We start from the raw sequence: 12,001 nt of genomic DNA on the forward strand, positions 1-12,001 counted from the left end.
GAAAAAGGCTGAGAGCTTTTTCAATAGAGCAACCATGATAGAATTACTCAACTCATTTTCAATAGAGCTGACCACGTAGAATAGCATAACATTTTGTTGATGCGGCGGGTTGCAAAGTCCTACCAGAACCGACAAATATTTGTTGGTAACACCTTAGATACGCTATCATTTATATCTTGTCTGGTGGATTGAATCCTAGCCTAATATGCATTCCACGTTGAACCAAATTAGGTCTTTCAATTTCAGCATAGTCCAACTTCAAGAGAGGATGAAGACTATCACTAATGGATTCAACCCAAAAGTCACTTTGTTTGGAGAAGATGCACGTACAACATTCAATCAATAGGACCGGATTAGATATATATAAACAGATTTATAAAAGTACACCCAACTGTTTTTTTAGTTTGAATATGTTAGCAAATTATTTTTTTGATGTTATTATGTAAACAAATTATAAGTAAAGATTATATTTTGTTGGTAAATAAAATAACTAGATATTATTTTAAAATACATAAAGAGATTTATTAATGTATATTCACTTTTTTTAATACATTAATAAATTATTACTAGAAATCATCTTAAAATATATTTACAGTATAACTTGCTATCCAAGGACAGAGCCTTAAATTTCATTTGAAGAGAGCCAAGAAAAAAATGCATAATTTAATAAAAAAAAATATTTTTTCATATACATAAAATATACAAAAAAGTTTCATATATTATATATCTAATATTTATGATTTTTTTAAACGTGTGTGTAACTAATGACTATAAATAAAAAATATATAACTATCACAAACACTCAATTAATGACTAATTTTTTTATCTAGCTTTTTTCACCGCATCATGTTACCTATTATATTTATTTACACTTTCGTCTCTCCTTCCCTATGTATCAACTAAAAAAATAATATAATATTATATATTACAAATTAATATTTTTATTAAAATAATATTATTTATAAACATGTTTTTTACTAGGTTTTTTAGAAGTTCAAAGCTTTACTTACTAAACTAAAAATGTTTTTTCTTTAAATAAAACTTAGTCTACCTCTTTTTTCTAAATAGGCTAGGCCCAAATAAGCTTTAAATGAAAACACAACAACAATATTATGAATATAAAAAAATGCAAAAAACAGGGACTAAATCTATATGTTTTTTAGAATTTAAGATCAAATTTATTGTTGTGAAAATATAAGAATTTTGATCGTTTGACTTGAATGTAATGATTAAAAACATATTTTTTGAAGAAAAAAATATTTTTCCATAATAATAATATTAAAAATATCAGTCGTTACTTTTAGTTAACGATTACAATTTCATATTTTATCATATCTAAAGTGCATGAGTGCATAGTGTTATTATTTTATAATATTTGGTTTTGATTTGACTGTATTGTGATGGGTTTCCTTGACATAAACTCATTTTTTTGGTAGTGCCTTAACTCAATCTCATATACTAATATGTCAAATTTAAATGATGACTACCGTCTAATTGACACAGACAAATAGTTACATAATTTGAACCAAAATATCCAAATGACTAAAATATCAATTTTAAGTGCTTAGTTTAACTATGACATATTGAGTTTAAAAGCTTTTGCACTCTTAATCACGGATTGACAAAATCATTTGTCAAGCATGTTTAAGTAATCGTATTAAAGGTGTCATATCATATCACTTTATCAGTGAGTTAAAATTAAGCATATATACCTCATTTTGCCCATTTGGCACTACTTGTGCTTTAATTTCAATAAATATGATTTGCACCGTGCTAGTTACTTATGGAAGGGAAATATACTACACGAGTTGGGCTGCTCAGGTTGAGTTTCTACGCACTGCAATAGTTCTCTCAAGATGAAAATGCTCCACACATCGGAAATGATGAGTTTCCCTTGTGTATAAGAGTTCTTATACACAATTGAAACCTGTTTCTGTTGTATTAGTAGGAGGCGTGAATTCAAAAATATACAACGGAAATGAATTCAAAAAATAACACAATGAAAATAAGTTTCTATATTAAGTTTTTTTTAATTCTTTTTTCTTAAAAATATTCATACAACAGAAACATCCGTTGTGTTAATTTTAGTCAATGAAACATGTTTCCACCGGAGGTATTTTTAGCTAAATACCAAAAGATATTATTTTCTTTTTACTGGTTTGGGAATTTAAATAGCAATACAGAGGTTGCCAATAGCATATCTGATCCCTTCTCAAGTGCGTGGGGGTGGCAATGGCACTTGAAGCCTTAGAATGGGCTTACGTACGGAGAAAATGGGTTTTTCGTTTTCCTTGGATACATACAAGACTATAAAGAAGTCACCAGATCCAATCTGAAAAAGAAACGCAATAATGAAAATAAGAAAAAGATTGACACAGTTTCATAACTATCTTTTCATGGAACAAGAGATCTTAAATTAAGAGGTCACTTCTCTCAGGAAGATCATGTTGGAATCTCCCAACTTTATTCTCTCAAGTTGAGAAAATTATCTGTCATCTCTCATTCTCCTTATTGACAAATAGCCAAGATTATACGTAGTATTATGCAGCACTATTGCAATAATAATGACTGCGTTTTGTGTCTTTAACAATTACAGACTCGTTGGATCACCATATTCAATGCCATAACGTTTTGTATCTCTTCATCCCTCTCTGTTGTCATCATTTGAAGTCATCAAACCTATACTTGTTAATATCTATCCAATGGTTGGTGTGACGTTTGGTTAGCTTTGTACAACACTGGTTGTGTTCAGTTGCTGCTAGTGAAGTTGGCTTAAGAGGTGAGTGATGAGAGCTTCTAACCTAGAGCTAGCAGTGAGTGTGTGAGAAGAGTGATTGTTGAAAAAAATGAGGTGCCATATAACTATATAAGTGTGTGTTGGCTGTGAGTGAAAAAGACAACTATTAGCCAGATACCATGTGGTGTGTGTATATATTTGGAGATACATAAGCCTAGTCTAGTGGCCAAGGAAGAAGAAAAATGAAGAGATATTATGTCTTTCAATTTTTTCACTAACAAAAATTAATATTATTACTGATTAAAATTTACCGATGAAAAACAACTCTGTGGTGTGTGCTGGAGATAAAAAAAAAAAAAAAGTCATTATCTGGACATGATATTAAACACTAATGCTGCCAGTAAAATAGTCAAGCATGAAAACACCAAGTCACGTGGCCTTTAATTGGCTCAAAATAGAATCAAAGAGCTCTCTATTGCCTTTTGTTTTTTGTTGTTTGTAATTTTTAATTTTTATAAAAAAAAGGTAAATAAAGTAAAAGAAATATTTTTAATTTTTAATTCTTTTTAATTGATACAAAAGGGAAACGTTCATTGAAGCAAATAAAAAAAGGTTTTAATCATTTTTTTCATTCAAGAAATTAAATAAAGATCAAGTGATATAAAAAGAGTCAAATTGGACGTTCACATTTTTTTTTTGTTTTGAATGTAAATATTTTTTTCCTTTCCTTGAAATAATTTTGTTGTTGTATTTTATATATAGATTTTCTTCTTTTTATATTTTTATCATAGACGAAATTGAGTAATAGTAAAAATAAAAAATATTTAATTTTTTTCTCCCTCTTCATTTATTGTGGAATATTAATTACTACCCTCTTTTTTCTTAATCCGACATCCTGTACGATTGAACACATTTTAGACCACACCCTAATTAACATAAGTTGCTAGACAAAATATTTTTTGTTTTTCATTTTAATATTATATAATTTTTACAATTCTACTAATTTAAGTAACTAAAAAGTCATAAAAAATATATGTAGAATCATAAAAAAAGTAACTAAAAAAAATCCAATCCTGCAACTCTACAAAGTTGTTTAAATGGACCCCACAATTTCTAAAACGTACCTGTTGTTTGGTTGAGCAATCCACTGTATTGTTTTTTCAGTTTCTCTTTACAACTGGTATATAAGTTACTACATGAGTTGCTAATTTAAAATAGACTAAATTTTAATTTTTATCACTATCTTTAATTATTTTATGTGATTTTAGTTTCCAATTTTTTTTAAAATTCATAGTTTTAATCAAGTTTTCAACTACATATTACTGATGTACACGTTGATTCATGATGTCAGTATCGTGATGCGGTAGAAGTTAACATTTAATAGTTAGAAAATAATTTAATTAATTAAAATGTAAAAAAAAAAGAGTCATAATTAATAACATAATAATAGCTTATTTTTTTCATTAATGACCATTTATTTTTTATGAGTAAACCATTAATGACCATTTATTCAAAAAAGAGGATATAAAATTTAATTAAATAGACATCTTTAATTTTTTGATGTTTTAACGTGCCAATAAATACACAAGATGAAAGCATTAATTCCACTCCTTTAAATATTTTATAAAATCAGCATTTAAACCTATAATTTATCTTTTATTTCCATTTATCCGTTACATTTAATTATAATTTGACCTTTTCAATTATGATAATTTGATTGTTAGAAAAAATAATGACTTAATAAAGAAGTCACTATTTTTACTTATTTAAATATGCTATAAAAAATAAAAATTGATATTTTAATCTATTAATTTGATTTTTCAATTACAATAAATTTATACCGTTGCAAAAACAAAATAAAAAGCTTGATAAAAAAGTTAAATTGAAACAAAAAAGGCAAATAACCAAAATATGGTAAAAATTTAAAAACAATCAAATTATTTCTAAACATTTCAAATTATTAAAAGAAGCAATTTTAAACTATGATTTAATATATTTTTTTATTTTTTTTTTATTTTACTTTTGTCTCTTCTTGTGATAGACACCCGTTAACTATTGCTTTTTAAGAACGTACTTGAAGTTGAACAGTACTTCAGTAGTAAACAGTTCAACTTCGGTTTTTGTTCTGATATCTCATCTAATCTCAACTAAAATCCAAATATCCAATCCCCATAAAACAGATTTTTATTATTTTCCACCAATGGATCCTGGCTTCGCCGGAGCACCGCCGGGCACGGCGGTGTTCGATCAGATTCTGGCCGAGGAACCAGATAGCTCGTTGCTTCACCGGAACACCTTCTCCGGCGACTCCTTCTCTATCCCCGACACCTTCGAGGACGTTCTAAACTTTGATTTAGAACAGTTTGATTTTGACATACTAAACTCCCCACCACCGTCGCCGACGCTTCCGCCGACCGTCACCGTTGATTCAGCTTCCTCCGTGGAATTAAAAGCGCAGGCCTCGGAGGTCGGCCCGGTAGGGCCCACTGCGGGACTCGACCTCGGCGGAGAGAGGAAGGGGAAGCGGCGTCTCCGGAACAGCTATACCGTTGGGGCGTATGGGCCACTGGTATCTCGGGGGAAGAGGACCATGAACTCTGAGGAACTTGCTGAACTTGCTAGGGTTGATCCCAAGAGGGTTAAGAGGTGGTGTTAATTACATTTTCATTTTAATTATTTTTTCAATAAAATAATTTAAAAGACTTAACATGGTAATTTTATAAAATAAAATATGAAATTTACATATAAAACTGTTTAATTTTTCTTATTTATAATCATTAATCTTTTATGTTAATAAATTATCACTATTTATTTATTTTAAATATTACAGTTAAAAATAATGAAAATATAATAATTATTTTTTTTGGAAGTAATTAAGACCTTTGTTTGATTGATTTTTTGAGTGGTATTTTGTAGACACCCATCTTCGTCGAACCTCTCGATCCTCTTCAGCCAAATTCCTATATATGCAAATAATGTTCTGCAACATCACTTGTTAAAAATGAAAAGTATTAATGAATAAAATAGGTTTCGTTTTCAAGGAAAAAGAGTTAGACCAAATATTACTTTAATTAAATTGGTCTGAATAAGTTTTTTACTCATGTGTGGGTGCATCTGCGCAGCAAAAGTATTGTAGTCGACCAAATGGAACACATGTTTGAGATTGCTCTTCAAGAAATAATACTTCCTTCGTTACTTTTTATAAGAAAAAAAATTAAAATATAAATAAAATTCAACTACTTTTATCTTATTAAATAAGATTATATTTAAAATATTTTTCATTTAATGGAAGAATTGTGTTTAATATCAAATTCTAATGAAAAATAGTTTAAAAATATTATTATTTTTAATTGGGAATAACACAATATAATGAAATAAATTAATTTTTTAATAAGTATGAAATAACTTATTTTTTTATTATAAAAGAGATAGAAGGAAATAGTTTTTAAAAAAATCATTTTATCATATGCACTTGGGAAATAAGTCTTCGGGGTGTGGTGTTCTCAGTGATATAAGTTGAATTGTTTTGTTCTGTAGGATTCTTTGCAATAGAAAATCTGCTGCTAAATCAAAGGAAAGGAGAGTGATTTATGAGAAAGATTTGCGAGAAAAGGTCCCGCAGCTTGCGATTCAATCAGCTAACCTAGATGCTAAACTTAGATTTCTTGCGGTATGTGTTTTCCTTTTCAATTTTATTATGTTTCTAAGCATAAATGTGGCAACTTGGGTGTTAACAATGCTATAGAGATTATTTAACTGATAATTATGAATTGTGTGGTGGCAATAACACTTTGTGGAAAACACCCTCGAAATAGCGATGCTCTCTTTCTTAGAAAAAGTTGTGAATTGTGAATACTTAAAATTAAAGGTCCATAGTATGGTAATAAACTAATTAATAATTAGATTGTGCCAAAAACAAACTTATAATTAGATTAAACTATAATATGTTACATTTTTTTTAGCAAAATTATTAATAAAATTATGCTATTCTAAGATCGGGATCTATGTACTAGAGTGGCAGTGCCTGGGATCATATGATTACGTAAGGAGGTGAGCAATAGAATTAAAATTTCTCTCTCTTAAAAGTATTCAAGTAGCCCTAGGCTCCCAAGCAAGGATGACCATCGTGTAACTATTTATTAGCACAATGCCTTCCGGTATCGTGTGTTACAGAAACCTCGTCTCTAAAATTGTGTCTATTTAATTTTTTATAAACGTTAAGAAACTTTGATAATACTTAAACTTTTTAAAGATCTCCTTTGAAAAATGATAGAAACCTACAAAAGCTCATCAAGCTCCCCTGCAATTTCTTTTCAACTTGTACATATAAATATAAATGAGGTTTATGTTATAAAAGAAAACTACAAAAATGGTAAGAGTAATTTCACCCCTTACATTTTGCTCTAATTATACAAACCTTCCTTCTAGATTAAGGATGTTCTGCTAGGATTTAGATGTTGCCTTTGCAAATTTGCTTTTGAAAATTCTATGATTTTGATAATTTCTGACCTAATAGTTTTTCTTTTTTTTATTCATATTACTTTGATTTTACCATCATTACAAAGTTTTGCGAATTGATGTTCATGTGAAGATGTATATGTTTCACTCTTGAAGAAAAACACTAATATGCACTAGTAAATTAATGTCTGAATATAGAATACGTTGACTAAGAGTCTATTTGCATATATACATTTGTTTAGCCACAAGTTGAATTAATAACATGGCATGGGGAAATTTTTTTAAAAAGAAAGTTTAATATTACTAGCTAGCTGCATTGTTAGTTGGTTTAAGTTCTTGCCTCTATTTGAGAAATACGGTATTTATTTTTGTTTTACAACAGTGACATTAGCGGTTCAACCTTTCTAGGATATATAGGAAAGATCAAGGTCAACATTGTGCTAATATATATTGTGGAGTTATATTTGCTGCCTTTGTTTATAGATTAACTGTTCTTATTAGCTTCGTTGTGGAGCTTGGCTAATGGCTATTTTAGAGTCGTCTTTATTGGATACTGATAGAGATTGGCATTCTTGGTTCAATCGATATAACTTAATAGTGATTTTGATATATATATATATATATAAATTATCTAACAGTACAATGATTCGTTGGGTCTACTAGCTTTCTTTAATTACTATCCAAGTTTGTTTAATTTTTGTGAGAGCAAATAATTAATTATGTTGATTTTGTATAATATTTAATTATATTCAATTTACTACGTACACCTGTAAAAAAAAAAATGAGAGAGGAACAAACACATTAATATCTCATATGATACAGGAAGACACTACAAATAGGGATGTTCGTCTTAAGCAGCTCAGATTAACCATAGATGCTATGCGACAAGAAGCGCAGATTAAAGATGGTATGCATGGTTTTATATTTGTTTATGCCTAAAGTAGCAAACTTTGTGCTTTCCCTCGTATCACATTAAACTGCATAAATAAAATTTTCTATCTTTACACGTCTCGGTTGCATGAACAATATCATGAATTAATATCTGCATCTGTATCAATTATGTCCTTTCCCTCGCATCACATTAAACTGAATAAATAAAAGGTTTTACAATTACACTACTTGTTGCATGAACAATATATATGCATGTGTAACAATTATCACTTTCCCAGAAAATCCCAACAATCTAAGCATGCATGAAATTAAATAACCTTTTAAGTTCATAGGAGAACTTGTTAAATAACCTTTTTGGTAGTTACATTAGCTTGTAATTTTGCACCAGTTTGGACATTTATTTAGCCTTTGTTGCTAATTTATAAATTTGGTACATTCATATTATCATGAACACAATCTTGTGCTTGCAGCTCTCTCTGCATCGGTAAAGGAAGAACTTCGAAGCCTCCGTAGGAATAAACATGGTCATGTTGGTGTTATGTCAAGTTGTGGTTCTGTGGACGAGTTGACCTCTCAATTTTCTTCACAGTTGGCTCTACAAAAGTTTCATAATCATCCGTCGTCGTCTCAGAAACATCTAGACCTTCCTCAGCAAACACAGCTCTCCATGCCTAATCCTCTTCCTTACTCTACTACTCAGAGTTTTAGTGGGCAATATGGCCCTAATAACTACTTCTCCAACTTCAATCAGCAAAACTAGTTCATTATAGCAGGCAGCATGAAACGATATCACAAGTATCATCTTGTGTATATGTTTGTAATGCAGGAGAGCTGTGAAGGATATCATTGTGTTGTTCAGCGTCTTTGTTGGTACTTATGTTTTACTGTTTCAGGCTAGATAGCCTAATTCTTGTGCTTTTCCTGCATTAATTTTAAGGTTAAAACCAGAACTCATTTTTTATTTTCAGTTAATTATGTGGTGAAAACAGTTGAACATGAAGATGTTGAAGTATAAGTTGATGATGCATGGGGGGTGAATGCAAGCTGTATTCATTGAGTTATCACTTTGTAGCTTCTGAAGTTACATGATATCAAACTTTGGATTTTGTGAAAGAAATTTAATGGAAGAAAAATGCATCTTTAGTGTATGTCATATGTTTTGCAGATGTGTGTCCCCTCGTATGAGCGAAATCGTGTTATGGTTATTATCTTAAGTATAACCTTTTACACCCGATCTTTACTCCCTTTGATCTTTCTCACTTCACCAACAACGGCTCACAGAACCATTAACACACCACCATCAACATCAAACCTCCATAAAACGAAAAGGCCATTGAGTACTTTTCCTCACTCATTTACCCTCGGACCTTTAAATTTCTCTCTCTCTTTCTCACATATAATGTTAACACACTCATATCTTATCAGCACACATGATCTTCCGGTTCTTAATTTGTCCTTAAGTTATCTCCACAATCCACTTAGGATTCACTTATCCTCTCATTTGTCCTTCAGAGGATTTAAGAAACATTCAGGAGATGAATTTAAAACATGTAGGTCAATCGGGACGACAATGAAAACCCAAATCATCAGCCACAGACGAAGAGTAGCTGGCGGGGCATGATGGAGGGCTCAGCTTGACAAAGGAGCTAGGGGGTAATTCGGGAAAAGATAGAAAAATGAAAAAGAAGAAAAACTAATTAAAAGAAAAATTCTCATCCATTGACTTAAAAATAAAAACAAACAACCGTTGGAGACCTATAACACTTTTTCATTGTAGTCTTCTTCATCTTTCATAGTAACACATTAAAGGAGTGGAAGATTAATATCTTAAATATTATCATATACTAAATAAGAAACACTTCTTAACGACATTTCTTATACACAAATTATAAAATAAAAATTCAGATCACATGCTTAAAAGACTATAATTAAGTCCCTTCATTTATACCAAGATTACATTTATAATTACTTAATAGATTCTCTATCATGATAGTGAACGGTGCATTGAACAGACACAATTTCTAGAACCAATGTCATTTGCAATGCACAGAGGTTGAAGTTGTCCATCTTCAAACCAAAAGGATCGCTTTTTACGAAACTCACCACCAAAGGAGTCCAACATTTCAATGGTAATGTGTTGCATCACCACTACATGTGCAATATTCCCATTGCATGCCAAATTCCACCTACGAATAAAGTCATCATCTAGAGGCCTCTCAAAGATGACAATGTCGCTAAACTTGTTTAACATTGTACTAATTTGAGCATCACGTAGTCGATTTTGTAAATACCGTGCTTTCATTATGCATTTTTGCACTTCGTTTTGGAGTCCTATATATCAAACCTCTTTTTTTCAAGGCATACCAAAGAAATATTGGAGCATGCCCACAACGGCTACCTGTGATTGTGGCATCCCTTGAAGCAATAATTTCAACATTTTTAGACAATGCATTGATGTATTCTAAACGAGTTATTGCAATACCACAAGGAATTGGGCATCCCAAGAACTTATGGCCAGAAACAGTCACACTTCCAATAGGTTTCTTGAAGGTAATCCTTGGTGCCTGTGAAATCACCCACAATATTTTAGATGAGATCATAATTAATTAGTGTCTTAGCTTGGATGCTTTGGTCTCTACACATCGGACCTTCATAGCATCTCCATTAATACCTAAGCACACATCAAAGCAATGTTATAGATAAACAAATAAGTGACTTTAAACTCACTTGCTTGACAAAAGGCAACATCATTCCAAATAGAGCTCCATCACAATGAATGTAGAACCGATCACGAGTGAAACCACATTCCTCAAGCGTTTGTATTACAAGATCAAGGTCATCAATAGCTCCTTTCATAGTCGTCCCTACAATAACATACTGGTTCTAAGTTTGGTATATATGTCTACATTTGTAAAAAAGTTTGTGCATGAGAGCTCGTTTAAATTAACAGTAACTAGTCAAAGACAAAAAGGGACCTATGTTTAAATTGATAATGGCTGGCTTGTCTTTGTGTGTAAGAACTAAATCCTTCAGATTAACACAATCAATCTCACCGGAGGTTAATGTGCTAACCTTCATGCACTTCATTCGATACATTCTAGCTATTTTGAAGATTGAATAATGTGAATCTTGTGAGGTATATAATATCCCATCAGGAAGTTGTTCTCTCCTGTATATAAAGAAAAGGATATAAATCAAAGTTTGTGTCTTGGATATATTTTTGAAATATCAAAGAAATGGAATCAAATTCAACAAAACTGACCCCACTAAAATTCCGTGAAGATTGCCTTCAGTTCCTCCAGTTGTGACGTATCCCCAATACTCATTCTTCTTTATCTCCCACAGATTTGTAAACCAATTAAGCACACAAACTTCAAAAGTTGTTGAATTTAGGGAGAAGCTGCTCCCTAGCTAGAAATGGATCACCAGCATTGTTTGGGTGAAAATGAAATAATGGTTTTATTGCATCAGAGTTGAAGTCCTGATTAGTAGGATAGCCTGCAATTGAAATTCATGAATGTCATTAGCATTTAGCAGAGTCGATCTGTCATAGTATTACAAGGAAATAAGGATCCCATGCAGAGTTACCCCATCTATAAATAGTTATGGTTTTCCTAATCATTGTTTTAATTGCTAATAGTAGTTTAAAATTTTAATAAGTAAAAAGTTTTTTTTAAAAAAAAAAACTACATGTGTCATTCATTGGAAGCACACATAATTAAAAGAAAATTAAAAGCGCAAGCTGTAGTGATTTAGAGTTTCCAGGTATTGAGCAATAACTGAAGCTAAATTGGCTTGTGTCTCGCCACTACACTGTGTGATAGCAAGGTTCGTATGACTATTGTCATTCTCATATTTTTCACTTCTAGTAGTGAGCTTAGCACCCATGAAAGCAATTGCCATGTTCTTCTCCAT

General features: G+C 30.9%; 1 protein-coding gene and 1 pseudogene across 1 annotated transcript; one reads left to right on the forward strand and one right to left on the reverse strand.

The window, feature by feature from the left end:
* The first annotated feature begins 4,848 nt into the window (after positions 1 to 4,848).
* On the forward strand, positions 4,849 to 9,234 carry LOC114369463 (transcription factor VIP1-like). The gene is made up of 4 exons (XM_028326694.1): positions 4,849 to 5,383; positions 6,275 to 6,407; positions 8,018 to 8,102; positions 8,557 to 9,234. Exons 1-4 carry the CDS (start codon positions 4,938 to 4,940, stop codon positions 8,844 to 8,846), a joined length of 954 nt encoding a protein of 317 aa, XP_028182495.1. The 5' UTR covers positions 4,849 to 4,937; the 3' UTR covers positions 8,847 to 9,234.
* An 836-nt stretch (positions 9,235 to 10,070) lies between these two features.
* Positions 10,071 to 12,001, reverse strand: LOC114371813 (annotated as a pseudogene).

The sequence above is a fragment of the Glycine soja genome, chromosome 10 (genome assembly GCF_004193775.1).
Source record: "Glycine soja cultivar W05 chromosome 10, ASM419377v2, whole genome shotgun sequence".
Classification (NCBI taxonomy): Eukaryota; Viridiplantae; Streptophyta; class Magnoliopsida; order Fabales; family Fabaceae; genus Glycine; species Glycine soja.

Coding starts and splice junctions, on each gene's coding strand:
- LOC114369463 (XM_028326694.1), top strand. CDS start 4,938: ATGGATCCTGGCTTCGCCGGAGCACCGCCGGGCACGGCGGTGTTCGAT. Junction 5,384..6,274: donor GATCCCAAGAGGGTTAAGAG/GTGGTGTTAATT, acceptor TTTGTTCTGTAG/GATTCTTTGCAATAGAAAAT. Junction 8,103..8,556: donor AGAAGCGCAGATTAAAGATG/GTATGCATGGTT, acceptor TTGTGCTTGCAG/CTCTCTCTGCATCGGTAAAG.